Genomic DNA, 20,300 nt, shown 5'->3' on the forward strand with positions numbered 1-20,300 from the left:
ATTCAAATGGTGAGATGGCTCTTGTTCTGTTTGCAGACATGTTGTTGATCTGGTCCATTGTTGCTGCGGTCAATATTGTGTTATTCATTTGCGACATTCTATCCTACCATTGCTGCCTTTTTTCCGCCAAATGCTCTGGCAGTCCTTTTTATGATAGAAAAAAAAGGATAACGGTGGGTTCCCCCATGTTAACAAAACAAGAGAATGTGATTCACTTTTAAACAGGGGAAACCCGTCCATAATGGGCGATGAGGCACTGACTTGCCACCCATTATTGGCAGGCCAGCCATTAGCCAAGCCAACCAGCTCAGAGGTCCCACTCCTGGACTGACTGACAGCTTTAGTACCCCAGTGCACATGCCCAAGGCGCCATACAAGGCAGGGGTTGTTTGGCTTCCCAGTCTTACATGGCCATGAGGGATGAAGGCTGAGGTAGTGGAGGGGTTGATGTGCGTAGCGGGTGCTCCTGGGCCTCCCCACGCATCACAGTCCCAGTGCTAGTAAGCTGGAGTTGTACTTCCTCAACTGCACACGTGTACGAACCAGAAAGCTCTGTCTGGTTTGTGTTGGGTGCTGCAATGAGGATACAGGCCTGCTGGGATTCAAACATGTAGCTGCAGTTTCAAAACAAATCCCCAAATTGCTGCTTAGTCCATTGGGCTTCCTCACATGATCCCCACCATGGAGATCTGTAGTATAGTTGAGCCAACTAGAAATGGAAATCAAAACTAGGAACTTCTACCACTGAAATGTAAAATCCAATCCGGGTTTCAGGATGAGCCCAACAAAGTAAGCATGGAGAACATTATTTCAGTAGAAGTTTTTTTTTTTCTTCTTTGCTGGTAATTCTGAATTTTTCTCTTCAGTGGATTGATGTGCTCCGCAAGTAAGGTATTTTGTGGCTTCCCATTATTTCGTCCATTTTGTTGAAAACCATTCAGGGTTCTGCAACAGGCAGCTCTCCGGCTGTTTCTGACTACAAATTCCATGATCCCTCACAATTTCATTTCTTTTTAATGTTATTGTTTAAAGCATGGACCTAGCTCGAGAGGGACAGAGCGATGTACATGGTAGCCAGCGTTTAGGCTGGCATCTTTTTGACAGTAGTGCAGTACTGTGGGTTGAGGTCTTGGGATTAGTACTTGGTCAGGTGTTGTTGAAAAGGCCACATTTTGAGAGATGTGAGAATTGTGGGGCAGTCTGACCCGATACCAAGATCAAGTTCCAGATGGTGTGCTTGTGACAAAAGAAGGATTGTTTGCGGATCCTCTCTTTGCAGGCAAGTTGTGATTCAAGCCGGTTGGCCGATTTGCTGCACGAGGAGCGTGTGCCACAGAATATGCAGTGATTAGCCACCAAGTACACTGGTGTACTATTCGTCACTGCTTTGTAAATGATAATTGCAGTCTTGAACAGTATCCTGGCCTGGAGAGGAAGTCAATGTAGTTTGTGTAGGACTGAGATGAATAAGACATTTTGCAGCGTGGTGGATAGCCTTTAGTGGGGCCAAGCAGCTAGAGGCATTTCCCCCATCTATGTGCAAGACCACAGGGCCTGCACTACTGCGTGAAAGTCGTGCAGCGTGAGGAAGGGTTTGATTTTGAGAAGAGTTGGAATTTGGAACCATTGACTATACTGGTTGGGGCTGCTGTAAACTGTAGTACAAAACATCTGGAGGGCCAAACTTTGCAGACCCCTTATAGATCACGTTTCCGTCATTTAATGAAACAAGCGACCTTTATAAAGATACAGTCACCTAGTTACATGGTTGGTGCCGAGTTTTGCATATCACATCCCAGCTTGTTCAATCGAGTCTATTTTCTACAAAGCCACATTGGCATAGAGCGAATGGTACAATGAAAGCTCACTGGTGCACATTTGATTTTTATTCTCTGAAACAGAGGCAGGTATTGCAAAGTCTTATACATGTATAGTGTGCCTTCCATACAGCTCAGCACAGAGAAGCTTTAACTTTGCTCGGATGCTAGCTGGAACCCTTTAGCATCCGGGAGCATAGCACGACTCGCAGCATCCCGCATTCTCTCACACAGCAGAGTGGACAGGGCTGGATCCACATGTGTATAGTGGCCCTGACAGGGCGCCAGACCAATCATCTGTTAACAAATAGAAGTAAAAGGTCGCCCGACCATTGGCAGGAGCTGCGGGCAGAGGGCCTCAGCACATTTGGTTGTGTTTCCTGTGAAGAGAAAGCCAAACCCATTTACCGTTACAGCTGGAATGCCACCTCTGAAATGGAGGTAAATACTCCACATTACGAGCTGGTGTTATTCCTCAATATGGAGTCTCGTGGGGCTCCATTGCTGCCAATGCTAATTCCACCAGTGGTAATTCCTCCAATTTTTGTGAAGCGGGGGAAATATCTCCTACCAGGTGCAGGAGGTATTTCCCCCAAACCAGTAGTATGGTAACAGTGGTGGTCATTCTGTCATTGCTACTTTTTACCTCACCCCCATACTCGTAATGATGGGTCTCAGCATTGGGAAGAATCTGCTTTTTCCTGCAAGTAAATACATACCACCGGGAAAGCTTCCCGTGACAGCACAATCACTCCATCATTACACAGGGCTCTCGTGGCCACACATGACACATCTGCCGCACTGCCGCAGCTGGTTATGCATTTTACTTTGTGTACATTTAAGTTCGGAATATTTCTTGTATCCGGATGTAATTTCAGACAGCTGTGCAGTATTTTGTTTCATGACGAGGATAGCTGACGGAAATGCAATTACCGCTGGCGGTAATGCATTTGCCATCGTCAGTAATGTTACATCCTGCCATAGCCTGGGTGAGTAGATTTTGCTGCTACTCAGTCTTTTCTGTACTTGGTGGTATTTTACTAGGACAGTATCGGCCTGTGATAACAATACCGCCCTTTTCCAGAATGTGCCCCGCACTGTTCCGGCTGACCGCACATGTGCTGAGAACATTTGACATTGATTTCATTTAGGTGTGTCTGACAAGAACCACTTTCTTTTTCTATTGTGCAGCTCCCTGCGTACCCGAATACGTCGTGGGGGAATTTGAATGTTCCACCAACACAGCCCTGGTGGCATGGTCCGAGAGCTCAAGCGGAGCTTCTTACTACATGGTGACAGCCGAAAACGAGTTTGGAACCGTGGGGTCTTGTACCACCCCCCTATCATCGTGCCAAATACCAGGGTTACAGTGTGGGCATGCGTACACTTTTACGGCGCAAGCCGGCAACGGGCAATGCAATGCATCACTCATCACATCCAATGAAACCAGATCGGGTAAATATTCATCCGTTCATCATGCTTGTGTTTTAATTAAAGATGGAGCCAGGCTGATTCTGATATGTGGGGCCCTGGAGCATGCCTGCATTGGCTTATATCCACCCAATGCCTGATGGTTGGGGGAGGGCACTAACAATCATTTGTCCTTTCTTGCAAGCTTAGAAGTAGTGATGGGTGAAGGACCTTTTTCAAGAAATTAAGGTCGTCCCAAAGGCTCGAAATATAATAAGAAAAACAGCCCCGTCCTCAAGTGGAACGCAAATTAGGATATTACTTTGCGTCTCATTTCCAATTTGCGCATGAATTTGTTTTAATATTGAAAGTTTGTTCACGTCCTGATGAAGGCCCTTTTAATGGTCGGAGGAAACATGGATGAATGCATTCAGTCATGATGGGGACCAAACACGTAGTGTCGATACATGAAGATTGACGTCATATGTGTGACGTCTTTGCCTTTCTTTCATCCGAAAGGGGACTTCAATTCCCAGTGGGTTATGTAAACCCCAGCATCTGTAGAGTAAATATGTTGTAGGAGTGGGTGTCCATGTAAGATCAGACATTTTGTAGATCATACATGCAATAATTATTTGAACATGTTTTGATTGTCGTTTTTGTTGGACTTACTTTCCAATAGTTGGATACCTGTGTACAAACCCTGTACACTGTTTTTTTTTAAAGTATGATTGTATTCGAGTTAGCACTTTTATGCATAATGCAATTCATGGTGGTTTAAAACAAAAGCAAGTTTTTGCACTATTTTGTAATTTCTGCACATAGACTATTTGCCCAGATATGTGTTGTTTGTACATGTATTGTTATTTTTTTAATGTGTATTCACAATAATAACCTATTTAATAATGTTCTAACATATTTGGGTGTTTGTTGAGAGAGCTGTTAGAACTATGCATTCTTCTTGATCATTAATAGCAGAGCGAGCCACTGGATGTATTATCCAGCATGAAGTAATGACATTGACTTGGGTGGCCATTGAGCACCATGAGGGCAGGGCAGCCTACTCTGTGCTACTTGGTATTGCAGATCCATTGATGTCAAACAGCTCAGACTGGCTCCACAATCTGCCGTGTGAAAGGTCTCTGAGAGGTTCAAGGGTGCCGATAGTGCAAGTCTTCCCCGTTACCTCTGCTACCCCTGTGCTCTACACACATCCCCTTGGGTGCGCCCCCAATGTTCAGCGATCCTAAAGCATTTCTGGAAGGTGCTCAATACCCTCTTCTTCAAGGAATGGCTCCTCCTTAGACCTATGGTCACCCTTCTCTGCTCCCCAGCTACCCTGTGACTGGGTGATCTACTCCCCCCGTTTCCTCCCCTGATTGCTTGTAGAACCCTTGCTGCCACATTGTCCACCCTGCCCTGCGTTTAGCTCCTTGCGCCCTTGTATTGATCCCTTGCAATCTACTTCCTTGGCTGCGTGCTTCCCCCATGACTAGGCAAGCACTGCTGTGCTTCCCGAAACTAGGCCCACACTCAATAAACAGCCGAACAATGGATCAAAACATTAATAATACTAAATCCCATATATGCACACATAAAAACAACGGGGAGAAAATGGATTCCATGAGGAGGAAAGAGTTGTGGTACAGATTGACAAGGCACATTGTATTAACAATAGTAGGTTTTTATATGGCGCTTCATACGGTATCACCCCATAATTTTGCGGCAAAAAATACTGAGATCGAAAATGCTGAATTTCTGACTGGGCATTTCTACGCAATTATATGTGGGGGGTGAGTTAGGGTAATAAATAATGTATGGGGAGTATGGCGGGCAGCAGGGGTTCTCCCCCACATATAATTGCATGGAAATATGCAAAAAGGAAAAAAGAATTGGTATTTTCAGCTTTGGTACTTCCAAGATAATCGTATAGATCCCTTCATACCAGACCCCTACCAGATCAGAGTGCTCTATGAACCGCCCTTGTGATTGTTCTTTCTACTGGTACTACATTTGCCAAGCTCGAATGAAGGGTAGAGTGGGCCCTACTGGGATTTGATCTTGCAAAATACAAATTTACCCATGTGAGAGGTGAGCGCTTCACCCGTAAACAGTCCGCTTGGACGTCAAGGATAAAATAGAGCGCATGCTTCTGTGAGTGAGGCATGAACAGCAACGTAGTGTGGCTACTTCAAAGCAGTGTCGTGGATTCATGTGTGAAATATGTCACCCCCAGTAGAACACCATAAAAACATCAATTTCAAAGTTAGATATCCACGGCACAAATTATCGAGCAATTGTATATCCATAATTATTTATGGAACACTAACGTCATCTATATTTTAAGAACACTGTGGCTCAGATGCTCATATGTGTATATGTTTTTGCTCACACAGCACCTTGCCCACCGGGTCATGTTGCAGCGGTCCTCGACTGCGCTACGAACAACGCTTACGTGTCATGGCTGCCAAGCGAGGGAGCGCAGATGTACTCTGCGATCGCAACTGCAAATGGCAACAGCTCAACGTGCAACACCTTAAGCACCAACTGCACATTTTATGACCTGCAGTGTGGGACACAGTACAGCGTGACGGTGGAAGCAGTGGACGACAAGTGCCACAGCGTGCCGGCCTCCGCAAGTGTCTTTCAAACCGGTACGAACAAACTTTCATCACACTAGTAGTCCACAGACCTGCAGCATGACTCTACCAGAGGGACAGTCATGCACAATACATGCAAGTGACACAAATACAGTACCTGCAGGTGACCATGCACCCTTTGTCTCTATTGACACAGCTTATTTAATAATTATCTGACTTGCTTACCACACTGTGGTTGCCACACCTGCTAGGTGGTGGAGAGGTGCATGGCAATTCAATTTAGGGTATCTCATTGCTGCCTTCAGTGAGTTTGCAAAGGTCAACGTATAGTTTTGAAACATGCCCCCTATAGTTTTCCAACAGTGTACTTCTGGTGCTCTCTAAAGGTGAGTCAGTATATGTGTCTTCTTTCCAGAAACAGTTCCTATTCCCTGATATGTTCATCTTGGATCCTCCGTTGGGATCGCTGAAGGCCTTTCCTGTGTGTGATGTCACTCTTCGTGAGACTCTCGCAATGCTCTGCTGATGGCGACATACTGTTATGAGTTCTAGTATATGCAGGAAGTTGCTGAAAATTCCTAACCGTTCCCTTTGCAGTGTTACCACAACCCCCCATGTTTGGGGGAATTCATGCATGCTTTCCATGTTCATGACGGCTTCATCGGCCCTTAGCTGTCGGAGAAAAGCTATCTCCTAGACCATGTCCTTCTATATCCTTGCCTAGGTCTTCCTTCGAGAAGTTAGTTTGTTCCAGTAATTGTCATGTTTGCCTGATATGGTTTTCTAAAAAGAGATGTTCTGTTGTTCTTTCCCTCTGTTGTACTGCACAGCTCCATGCGTACCAACAATTATCGACACCTCTGTGGATTGCGAAAACAATTCGGTCTTTGTGGTCTGGCACCACAGTGACGGCGCACAACTGTATGAAGTGACAGTGGAGGGCAATGGCGGCAACGTGTTTTCGTACGCCACCTTGAATACGTCATCTCTGTTTCCCGAGTTGTCATGTGGCGAAAGCTTCGGCATACTTGTCAAGGCGATTGATGGTGTCTGCAACAGCTCTCAAAGTGATGTGTTCTCAATCCAAACAGGTAATTGGTTGATTCCCAGTGAATAATAAGGGCCCTTTTGCATGTTTGGTGGTATTTCCTCTGGAAAAACTGATGAGTATTGCCTTACCACATGCAGTAAGCACGCTGAAACATTTTATTTGCATGATTCTGAGTCATGTGTGGACCATTCAGTTAGTCTCCATTTTGGACTCGTCCAGCACTCAATGGAAAAATACCACATTACCACTTACAGTGTTACCACATGCGGTACCATCATAATCCATCAATGATTTTATGTCAAGGTAATCACCGCCACATAAAAGTGAATGAAACTCGTAATTTGGCAAAGTGGTAAAAATGCTATATTTCCAAATGCTGCATATTTTACCACTACCGCCAAAACTGCTAATTAGTCCCTTAGTTGTCATTGTTTTCTTTTTATGTAGTATTGGCGTAAAAGAAAAATAAATTATGCCATAAGAATGAAATAGTATAGAGGTTAATGGGAAAGAAAACTGGCAAAGTTTTGTTAGATAATTTGATTAAAATCAAGCTAGGAAATGGCTGCTCACTGAATAAGACTCCAAAAATATACCAAATCAAAATGGCTAAAGTAGTCAGCAAGGAAGCTGAACGAGTTCAACACTTGCCTGAGTCAACTTCGTTCAACCTGGATTCACATGGCGAAATCAATGGCGGACAACTTAGCCATTCATCCTTCCTAGGTGAGTTGTGAAGAAAGAGAAGAAAGGATTGTGGAGAAATAAAGAAACAGTTATCGTTGTGGATGCAGTGTTGAGAATCTTGAAATGGGTTCTGTGCAGAAGAGCAAGCAAGCGTATCCAGAAAGGGAAACAGAAAGCTGGGCAGTAGTGAAGATATTATCAGACATTAGCAACCGGATGGATGGGGGGAGCCAGTCAATCAGGTGGCTTGGATCTCAGCCCACGTTCCATGTCGCCTGACAGCCGGTTCCCCCACCGTCCTTTTCCCACCACCCTACGTCCCTGTTTTTTTCATCATTCCCCCTCGCCCCCACTTACCTCTTTCGGCTGCGACACTTGGCGCAGCCGCTCCTTCCTCGTGGCTCCCGGAGGCCACCATGGAAAGGGAAGAGGGGCTCCGTACGGCGAACCCACAGGGCAGCCCCGCCTTCTGTTTCTATGGTGGCCATCTTGGAATAGGATTTTCCTACCACGATTGGGATGCTGCGAGGCATCCCGTTGACAGCAAAAATATCATTCAAATTAGCCCCGTCCCAACATTTGGGACGGGTGCTTATAGCGTTAAACCCCCCTGCCCCGATCCAAGTGATGGAAGAGAGGGTAACGGCCCGGTGCCCTTGTTCTCGGGCTGTTGGGCCATTACCCCGCATTCCAGCCCTTGGAACAGGGGGTTAACACCACATAATAAGTCAGGGGAGTATAGGTGTAAATTGGAGGCAGCAGCTGTTCCCATTCACTATAGTTGTTTAAGAAATTGGTTTGCCAGTTAGGATATTGGGAAGACTGGGCAGGTGCATGGTCTACAGAACTGTCAATGTCTGTGTCCATCAACCAGTACATACCCAACGTTACAACATAACTGGAGATACCATGTTACCAAGTTGAGTTCAAGCATTCATCTTAAAAATCTCAAAAGAACGGTGGTAGAGAAAGAGGTTATGTTTATGTTCCATGCATAACGGTGAGGAGAGTGGGGGAAAGCAGGGAAACCAAGGGAGGCAGGAGGAGACAAAAACGAAGGAACCCAAGGGACCCAAGGTCCAGAGAACCGGGAACACAAGGAAACATAGGAGAGGATAACTGGCCCGGGGAATGAGGGGGAGGAAGCAACCACATCAGGGGGGGGAGCCAGCAACCAACCCCATGGTAAAGGGGAGAAGTCACCGGGGGGGAAATAGGAAGGAGGCAAGTGCAACAGGGAATGAATGAGGCCAGGAGACCAAAATCAGGGGCATGTAAGAGGGTAAGTCACACAAGCAACCGGGAATGGCTTAGAAGGCCAAGAGACTGCGTAAAAGAGGCAGAGGTTAAGGCACCAGAGGAGTGGGTTAGGAGGTGAGAGAGTTCCAGAATTCCGGGTAAGGAATCAGTTAGGGACATGAAAACTGGGGTTCAGGGTACCAAGGGGTTTGGGTGAATAAAAAGGTGAAGTGCGCAGGACGCCTGGCCAACAAGGGAGCGTGGGAGGGGGTCAGGCGACAGGGGTAAAGAGCTGCATTGAGGAAAGGCTTACGGAACAGCTAGGCTGAACACATCTGCTGCTAGTCAGTCACTCCCCCACCCCACATGTTTATCTAAACATAGGTTCACGTTTTTCAACTATGCATCATCTGCTGGCAATAACAATTCACTATTTAGTAGATCACTTCGCTATGTTGAAGCATATATTAATAGGGACCATGAGAGTAGAGCAAACTTACCACTAAATATGTTGATGTGTTTTTATTTCTGTAACAGTGCATGCGCTTTCTGCTACTCTGGTAACATGTCTGTTTATATTGCACACAGCACCCTGTCCTCCGGACATTACGGAGGCCTTAACCGACTGTGCAAGAGGTATTACATCACTGGCCTGGAACCAAAGCGTCGGAGCAGACACCTACCTTCTCACCGCCACCGCAGAGAACGGACACATAGTATTGTACGAGACCACAGAGCTGCAATACAATGTATCTGACCTGAGCTGTGGGATGCTGTATACCATTACTGTTGCTGCAGTGTCCCTCCAATGCAACAGTTCACATAGCTCCGCTGCACAAGTGCAGGCCGGTAAGACATACTTTCCTAATGGCTCTTTGGAGCCCCCCATGTGAAAGATTGTTTCCATTTACTCCACGCAGTGATATGTTGAAAGGGAGTGCATTTGCATAAGATCTGTGTATAGTGGGCAGGCCTGCATTCAGACAGACAGGTGGATACATTCAGAAACATATATGTTGCTTCCAATATGCCGAAAGACAGAACGCATCATCTGCCAACTTACGCCATTGCCAGGGACTCTGAAAACCTGAAGATATATATATATTTTTCTTTATTGTGGTTTTAGTTTATTACAAAACATTTTACGCATTTAAAAAAAAAAAAACACATCAGCCTATGTCCTTCTTTCTTAGCCCTCCTTAGGGGCTTAGTTCTTTGACAAAAGCCACTGTGATAAGAACTTTCCAATTATGCAGTAAATATTCCTTTAGATCAAAGTTTATTACTGCTCTTTCATAATGTCACTAGTTCAGATTGTTTCTAGTTCTCTCATTATTTTGACTCAGAAGTTGACTCCTGTGCATAGTAGAGCTTCCCTCCTTCCCTCCAAGAAAACAATCCACCAGTCTTCCGCTGCTAGGGACTTGGCCTCCTCGATGTGTTTAGCTAAGAACAATGTTCTATCCTCTTTCACCGCTTGGCAAAGAGTTATCAGGTGCTGGACTGTTTCCGGATTTTCCCTGATGTTACAGAATCTACATGTCTCGTTGTTTGTTCCTCGTTTTCCCCTCGAGTGCTGATATTCGTTCGTTGGATAAATATTTAACCGTATTCGAAGACGTTGGTGCCAATGGTATTTGTTTGGACATTTCTGTAGGTATTGAGGGATTGTGGTGGTCTCGAGCCGTGTTCATTAAAGATTTGTATTGCATTTTTGCATCGAGAGTGTTAATCCAATCGTTTCTTTTCAAGATATATTAAAGAATTGATAACCCCTTCACAATGCATTCCTCCCACTGGCCGCCTCCTTCTGTCCCTGCCCTCCTCCAAATCAATCTAATGGGACAGAAATAGGGCCTGCCTCCCTCTACAAAAACTGAAATATCAAGATTATGCCAGCAGGGCATGCACCCTTCCACATTGTCTGCACCCTGACATATGATGGCAACACCATAGCCTTTGATGCAGCAATTATGGTAGTACTTTTTCGTGGGCACATGACTTCTGATGGAATGTTCACGGGCACATAAACACATTCTTATAAAGCATGCACACAGCACTGATGTTTTAGAGCGCTGCAAAACAGAAAAGATGAAAAGAATACATTTTTTTAATATCCAATGCCAGGCACAAGAAAGAGGGAGCAAATCAACAAAAAAATTCACGACTAAGAAATAGAATACTAAAATAATCCTAGCTTTTCTGCAGGTAGTTATCTCACGAGTTAAGCGCTTGCCTTTGATATTGTGCCAGCCTTCACTTTGCAAGGTCAAATCCCACAGCAGTGTGAACTCTGCTCTTCATCCTACGGAGGTCGACAAATTGAGCACCATCAAATTGGATAGCATTAACACAACGTATTGCAGCACTTTAAAGCGAGTGGAATTTGGCATGAAGTGCTATATAACCAACATTATTATAGCTCAGCAAGGTAAAACCTGAGTCCAGAAGCAAGTCTTGAATTTCAGCAAAAAGGAAGCAAATCAAAAACTTGGGAAATGGACACAAGCAATATATTCCAATAGGACACTGGAGCCCCATGGAAGGATCCCTGTAGAGTACATACAAGTCTGAAGCTGTGGATCTCCAGAGGTAACAGTTTGCGACTCTGCAGGTTGCAAGAGAACCGTCCTATGAACGTAAGAGTAAAACAAGCAACCGTGCTGTGGATCCTGAGTTAGAGCAGAAGCCAGTGGACATCTCTCAGCAGCGGGTGAATCTGCCCCACGTTCCTGGCATTTAGCCTGCCTTTAGGATGCAAAGGTTTAAGCATTGACACTAGATTCACTCCGTTTTTGCCAAGGATAATTTGGACTCCCATTTCTGACCCATCTTTTTCCCTGATGTCTTATTGGGACAGAAGATTCTCTGAAGCAGCTCCACAAATCAGTAAATGGCTTTCCCCACTGCATTAGGTTCACCATGGAATACTCCAGGAAGAGTAAACACTTCCTGTGTACCATTAGTTATGTTGGAAGCAATGGCCACCTAGAAGAAGCTGTTTACAAGAGAGCTTGAAACAGGAGCAAATACCTGCATAGTTCAAACCACGCATAACAATCTATCATAAACAACCAGGCCATCCAATACTAATGTGTATGTTCCCACAGAAAGAGAAGGGACAATCAACTGGACACACTCCATACATCCTTCTTACAAAAGGGTCCCTCAGTCAATCACATTCACAGAGCATTTGACAGGGCATTGAAAATGCCCAGAGACAACCTGCTAAAATGCAGAGTCAGTGACACAGCAGTACATATACCCTTGTTGGTCACTTATCATCTATCACTAACAAAACTGAATAAAAATGTAAAGTCCAAAAACGAATATGCATCATAAAATGTTCAGCTGAGGGCCTAAAAACTCTGTCATGGACCCTGGCCAGAAGGACATTTCTACCAGATCAAGAACAAATTAGATATGGAATGTACCCAAGCAATGTTCAGGGATGCAAAACCTGACACATGTCTACACCGCATCTGCTATAACAACGCCACAGAGCTAAACAGTAGGGATACAGAGTACGCACAACTCCAAGTCATCCAATGTTGTAAACCCTGTCCAAAGCAAGAAATGCCCAGAAGGAAAGTGTCTCGGTGAGACTTGCGAGAAACGACACGGAAGAATGAACATGCATAGACACGCCATCTCAAATTACAAAACAGAAACACCAGTGGGTCACCACTTCACAGAGGACTAGCAAACACTGATATGATATGATATGATAGTTTATTTATGTAGCGCCTATACACAATGTGTCTCAAAGAGCTTTAAGGCAAGAGAGGGAACAAGGGAAAAAATAATGACATTCTTACAGGCCATGAACAGTAAGTATGTGAAATTAAATATCATACTCGGCCTGACAACATTTCAAGAGCTAAAATATAGATAAGGAAAGGAGGGGGAGAGTGGGAAGCAAATGGAAACAGACAGGCGACTACCGTACTAGACCTGGCGATATTTCCAGTAGAGCTGGAGAAAAACAAAAGGTGAGGGAGACGGGTGCAGAAAGGTAGGGGAGGAACAAAACAAGCGACTATCGTACTAGGCCTGATAACATTTCAGATAGTGCTGGAGTGGGGGGGACAAGTAAGGGGAGTGGGGAGGAGACAGGCGAGGTTGCTATCATACTAGGTCCAGGGACAATTCTGATAGAGTAAGTGCATAGAAGAAAGTAAGGAGAGGAGGGGAGGACATAGGAAAAGGGACAGGGAGAGGAGGAGAGATCAGAGAGTAAGCAGTCAAAAAGAGTGGAGAAGCAAGAGGGGAGAGCGAATACAATTGCAGAAGTCAGTAGTAACACATAATGTTGCAAGTCAGGATAAAAGATCAAGATGGGAACAGCATGATTCGGGGCGAGTACAAGATGCAGGACCTGTCAGGCGACAAACACTGCAGGACCTGTCAGGCGGCAAATAGCAAATACTGCAGGACATCTGAGTGATGGTATTCCAGGATGTAGATTGCCTAGATCCCCAGGCTGTGTGCTGATTGAAGCTTTCGACAACATTCCGAATTAAACAAGGCAGGTTGATGGGTCCCTCTGTTTTTCTACTAGATCAGTCATCATGAGAAATTATAAGGTTTTGAGCAATGCCAGCACCCCTGTCCTGTCACTGGAACCAGAACTGACATATTGTTTTTTTAGATTCTAGAGCTAATCTAGAGGCAGTATTGGAGTGGTTTGAATGAGAATGGCCTCTTCTGTTATTATTTATTTCCGGGCTGTTGTTAAGGACTTCTTGCCACTCTCCAGCCTCTTGGCTTTGCTTTGAGGTGATTGGTAGGCAAAACGCGGTAATCAGGGGACTAAAATTTGGTCACACAACCCAAAAAATTGCGCTATATGCCGATGACATTATGCTCTTCATGAAAGACCCAGAAGTAACGATGCCCCGAGCAATGTCACAACTACAGGAGTTTAGAGAAGTTTCCGGATTCGCCATTAACTTCTCAAAATCCAAAGCAATGAACATCACAGAAAAGAGAGAAGTGATTGAGAAGCTAGAGAAGAATTTCCCAGTGCCGTGGGTGAAAGACTCACTGGAGTACCTAGGGATCCGGCTAACGTGCGACCCAAACAAGCTATACAAAACGAACATATTCCCCCTATCGAAACAGTTGCAGGAAGATATGCTCAGATGGGAAACCCAGGAACTGTTGTGGTTCGCCCGAATCACAGCAGTAAAAATGACTATCCTCCCCCGTCTCCTATTCAAGTTTATCTGGCAGGGGAAGAAACCTAGGATCCAGAAACGCATCATGTTGCGCCCACCTCTGCTCAGAGGCCTAGGAGTTCCGGACGTGAAAGGTTACATACTGGCAGCTCAGTTAGCCCCTATGTTACGGTGGGCAAACCCTGATAATCATAAAGTGTCAAATGGAGCAAGCAGCCACGGCAACCCCTCTAAAAGCCTTAATAAACCTGAAAACAAGGGACTGAGAGAAAGGGGGCCTTCTTCTGGAGGCAACCAAGTGGTCCCTGCTCAACTGGGACATAGCCCGTAAAAGGAAGGGAATCCCACGAGGGCTAGGCCGCAACACTCCATTAATGCACAATCCGGACTTTTCGCCGGGCCTCCAAAAGAAGTTCTGGGAAGGTTGGGCAGGAGTCAAAGAACTGACCCTGCAAGACTTATACATTAATGGCACCCCACTGCGTTTCACAGAATGGCAGCAGAAATTTGGCCTAGATGAAAAAGAACACTATAGATATAAACAGATTAGACACTGGATAACTCACCCAACAGTGAAGCAGGCAGGCACAAGGACACCAACAGGCCTGGAATTGACCTTGTCAGGAGGGTCAGACAACGAAAGGAGTGACCAGACTTTACAGACTACTCTCCAAGGCCCAAGCGGAAGAAGTGCTCCCGTACCAAGAGAGCTGGGACAAAGACTTGGACGAACCCATAACAAAGCAAGAATGGAGCCAAATCTGGGCAAGAGCACACGGTACCTCCAGATGCACCACGGTCAAGGAATCAGCATATAAATTATGCCTCAAATGGTACCTGACCCCCCGCCGCATACACAAAATTAACAAGTCCTACTCACCCAATTGTTGGAGGAAATGCGGAGCGAAAGGCGACCTGTATCTCATGTGGTGGACGTGCGCCAAAGCAAACACATTTTGGAAAGAAATATTGGGCCACATCAAAGACATTACAGGAGTGGAGGTGCCAATGTCCCCAAAAACAATACTTTTGGGAGCGCCCATAGAGGGGATATACGTAATGTCAGGGCCCAGAGCCACCTTAATCACTCATCTGCTATTGGTGGCGAGAATGTCCCTAGCACAGAACTGAAAGAACGAGTCAGGTCCACAGACAGCCTGGTGGTGGGTTAAGATCTGGAATGTAATGGCCATGGAGAAGATATGCGCCCTCAAATCCAGAAAATACCTAAGGTTCCTAACTATATGGTCGCCCTTCAATGACCTAGTGAAAGACAGAGAAGCCCATTACTTCAAGCCATGCCTACTCAGGAACATGCACGTTATTTGATCCTCTACTCTGTAACAACCAAGTTTCATCGGTCTCCCGAAAAAAGTCTCCTAGTTTGTTCTCTACAACCCAAAGGTTTGTGTTTAAATGTTGAAGGAATAGAGGGTATAGTGGGGGGAGGAGGGAGGTGAAGGGGGGGTAAAACAGAAAACACTTGAAGGGTAACGGACGAATGTCACCCAGAAGAGCAAGAAATCAGGTGACGCGCAATACTCTACCAGACAATAAAGACCCGTCAATGGGTAATGTACATGTACCATTGCAATGCCTTTGTATGCCTTCGATTAATAAATAAAGTTGTAAAAATAAAATTTAAAAAAAATTACTCAGTCAAGCCACCAAGTTAGAAAGTGAAGGAAATGCTGAAAATAGTTATAATGAGTAGTTGGCTCAAGGATTTGCATAATATATTCTATTCTCCCTTTAGTTGTGTTTAGAGGTGTTGCTTGCTGTGCCCAGAGATTACAGCTACGAGGTGGCCGTTAGACCTCTTCCCTGGCATTTCAGTCGTTTTAGCGTAATTTTAATTGTGGATCTTACTGAACTGGGATTAAAGCCTTGCCAAGTCAGGCCCAAGTGGGACAGCCAAAAGATCAAGTGTGCGCTATCCGAGTATTCATTACCAGCTAAAAAAAGAGACTACCTACAGGAGGAGAAATTCATATTGAGGGTGAAAGTTGGAACCCGTGCAGAACCTACCAGTCTGAAACTATTGCATCAGCCACTAGCTCAGAAGTCGTCTTCGCGAAGAGTAAAGCCGTTCCAAGTCCAAGCTTGGCATCCCCGCCACATCTTTCAGTCAGTTTAAGAAGTGGATCTGTCCACGCTTGGCAAAGTATCTCGAAAGTGCCAGCAATGCCAGGAATGCGGATCCCCCATTGGCTGCCCGTGTATCTATACACAGCTTTGTGTTTTGTTTTAGCATTTGCAGTGTTTCTATGTGTTTTGATGTTGGTGTTTTTTTTATGAAGCACTAACCTATCTTGATGCATAACAGTGGTTCCCAAGGAATTCATAAAGATAGCAATCGGATAAGGAAATAAAGAGCGATTCATGATCATGTACATACATGGGGGTAGGGGGTTAAAGGAAGTAGGGCTTAGTTAGGTGGTGGGAGACGAAGTGTTCCTGGAAGAACTGGCTCTTTAGTTCTTTCCTGACTGTGTGATTGGGAGCGTGAGCCCGGTTTGTATTGCAGGCCCTGGGAGCGTTGTTGGAGAAGGCTTTTCTTCATGATAGCTCTCTGGCTATGTTGCTTCTGGTGCTTCATACGTCTTCTGAGATAAAGATGTTCTCTTCTCAGTAAGGTGTTGACCTGGTTGTTACTGCCTTCCATGTGATGCAACATGCCTTGAAGATGATGAGGGCTTGAATGGGGAATCCGGTCAAGATTTATTAGGGTGGTTGTGTCAGGGTCATATGTTTGCAACCCTTTAATCAGGCGATCATGCAGCATTTATCTAGTTTAAAATGTGTTTATTGGCATTTACAAACATACAGGAATGCAGCAGTCAATCACGCAGTCATAGTTAACCATACATTTTAGGCACTTGACTGGAAGCAACTTAGCAAACATAATAAAAGCAGGAACAAAGCCAAACAACTAAATTACTAATTCTCCAGGCATGTAAACCAGGGTCAGGTGTTAATTAAGTCCATGAACAGAACGGTGATGGGAAAAGCCAGCATTTGCCTTCTACAAGGGCAGCCGGGTGGTAGCAGAACATAATCAGAGACCAGTTGAAGGGTGGTGGGGGGAGAGGTGACAGGGACCTATATGTCTATGTGGTGGCAAATCTAGCAAGTGTCGGGGTGTTCATGGGGGCTTATTGTCTGATGGGTGGAACATACCACAAACAAGCAGCTTCCAGGAGCCATAGGCGCCACCAGTGGCGATCATGCAGCATGTACGCTCTTCTGTGGTGTTACAAGACATTTGGGAACTCCAGTTAGTAGGGTGATACCACCATCCAGGTGTGAAAGGATGAGGGCCCAGACAGCGCTTCTGAATTGTGAATGTGAGAGGCATTGCTCTTCTTTTCATAGTTAGGGAGTGTTGGTACCTATATGTTTGGGTTTTCTTGGTGGCATGGGAAGAGACAGAGGGTTACTTTCAAGTGCTTTGGCATCTAGTTCCATGTACGTGAGCAAGGATTGAATCTGGCATTGAATTGTCGGCACAAAGGATGATCTCTTTCGAGAGGATTGAGCTTCCCTTGGCTGTTTGGCATCCTTGCCTGGGGGATAGTGAGGCATTCGTTAAGTGGTTTCCAGCAGGGTTGCGATTCAGGTGGGTGCTTAACACCCATGTTGGAGAATGTCAATGCATTTATTCTGTGGTTTCCAGCAGGGTTATGCTACCGATGGGTGCTTTGCATCCCTGCTTGGAGGTCAGTGAGGCATCATTCAGTGGTTTCCAGAGGATTCAACTTAATGTGGGCTTTACATCCATTTTTGTTGGAGGAGGATGCATTATATCAGTGGTTTCCAGCACGGTTTAGCTTCGTGTGGGTGCTTGTCATTCAGGCTTGGAGGATGGTGAGGCATTCTTGCAGTGGTTTTCAGCAGGGTTGAGCTTCAGGTGGGATATTTACATCCATGCTTTTCTTGGAGGATGGTGAGGCATTCTTGCAGTGGTTTCCAGCAGGGTGGAGCTTCAGGTAGGTGCTTGACATCCATGCTCGGAGGATGGTGAGGCATTCTTTCAGTGCTTTTCAGCAGGGTTGAGCTTCAGGTGGGTGCTTGACATCCATGCTTGGAGGATGGTGAGGCATTCTTGCTGTGGTTTCCAGCATGGTTGAGCTTGCAGTGGGTTCTTTACATGCATGCTTGGAGGATGGTTAGGCATTCGTTCAGTGCTTTTCAGCAAGGTTGAGCTTCAGGTGGGTGCTTGACATCCATGCTTGGAGGATGGTGAGGCATTCTTGCAGTGGTTTCCAGCAGGGTGGAGCTTCAGGTAGGTGCTTGACATCCATGCTCGGAGGATGGTGAGGCATTCTTTCAGTGCTTTTCAGCAGGGTTGAGCTTCAGGTGGGTGCTTGACATCCATGCTTGGAGGATGGTGAGGCATTCTTGCAGTGGTTTCCAGCATGGTTGAGCTTGCAGTGGGTTCTTTACATGCATGCTTGGAGGATGGTTAGGCATTCGTTCAGTGCTTTTCAGCAAGGTTGAGCTTCAGGTGGGTGCTTGACATCCATGCTTGGAGGATGGTGAGGCATTCTTGCAGTGATTTCCAGCAGGGTTGAGCTTGCAGTGGGATCTTTACATGCATGATTGGAGAATGGTGAGGCATACTTTCAGGGGATCAGTAAAGGATGACATAATTTCAAAATCCAAAATACCAAATTTCGATAGACCCATTTTACCCTATATATGTTGGGGGGTGTGTTCGGTTAATAAAACAGGTAGAGGGTTATGTTGAGGGGGGAGGTCTCCCCTGCATATATATGCGGTAAAATGGGGTAAAAATCAAAAAGAAATCAGTATTTTGGGATTCGACATTTTATTTTAGAAATAGTCACATAGATCCTTCTTTCCGTGGTTTCCAGCAGGGTTGAGCTTCAGGTGGGTGCTTCACATCCATGCTTCGAGGACAGTGATGCATTCTTGCAGTGTTTTCTAGAGGGTTGAGCTTAATGTGGGCTGCTTGGCATCAATGCTTGGGGGACAGCAAGGCATTCTTTCAGTGATTTCCAGCAGTTTTAAGCTTCAGGTGAGTGCTTAACATCCATGGTTGGAGGATGACGTTGCATTCTTGCAGTGCTTTCTAGAGGGTTGAGCTTAATGTGGGTGCTTGCCATCCATGCTTCGAGGACAGTGATGCATTCTTGCAGTGTTTTCTAGAGGGATGAGCTTAATGTGGGGTGCTTGGCATCAAGGGCGTTGCTAGGGGGGGCTAAGGGGGCTATAGCCCCTGATCTTTTGGTTGTAGCCCCGGATAGAATCTCAGGAGCTACAGCCAAAAGACTAGCTAGCCCCCAGTCCCAACAATACTGACATCAGCTTAGCCCCGGGTCTTTTCCAGACCTAGCAACTCCCCTGCTTGGCATCAATGCTTGGGGGACAGCAAGGCATTCTTTCAGTGATTTCCAGCAGTTTTAAGCTTCAGGTGAGTGCTTAACATCCATGGTTGGAGGATGACGTTGCATTCTTGCAGTGCTTTCTAGAGGGTTGAGCTTAATGTGGGTGCTTGCCATCCATGCTTCGAGGACAGTGATGCATTCTTGCAGTGTTTTCTAGAGGGTTGAGCTTAATGTGGGTGCTTGGCATCAATGCTTGGGGGACAGCAAGGCATTCTTTCAGTGATTTCCAGCAGTTTTAAGCTTCAGGTGAGTGCTTAACATCCATGGTTGGAGGATGACGTTGCTTTCTTGCAGTGCTTCCTAGAGGGTTGAACTTAATGTGAGTGCTTGCCATCCATCCTTGGGGGACAGCAAGGCATTCTCTCAGTCATTTCCATCAGCCCGAGGGAGTGCTAGCCTTTCCTAAGATTCATTGGTGTGTTTCCTGTAAAGTTTTGTAAACTCCATCAATGGCTGAGGTGCATACATTGAATAACATGGTTATTGTTACTTTGTTTCCCCACAGTACCATGCGTTCCCACGACTCTGCAGGCCACGTTCGACTGTAGTCAAGGAGTTGTGGAAGTATCCTGGGAAGAGTCATATGGAGCCTTGGCATATACTGTGAATGCCCACGGCAGCGTGGGCTATCCGTCTGGATGTAGCACATCAAACACAACCTGTACAATACCGGACCTCGCGTGTGGACACACCTATGACATCACAATTTCCTCTGATAATAATGTTTGCTCCAGCAGGGAAAGTGGACCAGTCTCAGTGACAACAGGTATTGCTTATGGACATTATTTAGCTAGACTGCTTTATATGGGTATAAATCTGGGGTTCAGAATCTATTGGCGAAAGAAATGGAGGCCACAGTTACAATGCCGATGCTGCAGAAAAGAGCCTGGCTTGTGCAACCCAAT

At 45.6% G+C, this 20,300-nt stretch overlaps 1 protein-coding gene across 1 annotated transcript in view; it reads left to right on the forward strand.

The window, feature by feature from the left end:
• The window catches only part of LOC138542778 (serine-rich adhesin for platelets-like), a 385,335-nt gene that overhangs the window by 307,859 nt on the left and 57,176 nt on the right, over positions 1 to 20,300 (forward strand). Inside the window, exons 50-54 of the mRNA XM_069641863.1 lie at positions 3,009 to 3,272; positions 5,624 to 5,881; positions 6,658 to 6,918; positions 9,393 to 9,653; positions 19,901 to 20,161. Coding sequence (XP_069497964.1) covers positions 3,009 to 3,272; positions 5,624 to 5,881; positions 6,658 to 6,918; positions 9,393 to 9,653; positions 19,901 to 20,161 — 1,305 coding nt within the window. The remainder of the gene's footprint in view (positions 1 to 3,008; positions 3,273 to 5,623; positions 5,882 to 6,657; positions 6,919 to 9,392; positions 9,654 to 19,900; positions 20,162 to 20,300) is intronic.

Source organism: Ambystoma mexicanum, chromosome 1q (genome assembly GCF_040938575.1).
Source record: "Ambystoma mexicanum isolate Mex_15411 chromosome 1q, UKY_AmexF1_1, whole genome shotgun sequence".
Lineage (NCBI taxonomy): Eukaryota > Metazoa > Chordata > Amphibia > Caudata > Ambystomatidae > Ambystoma > Ambystoma mexicanum.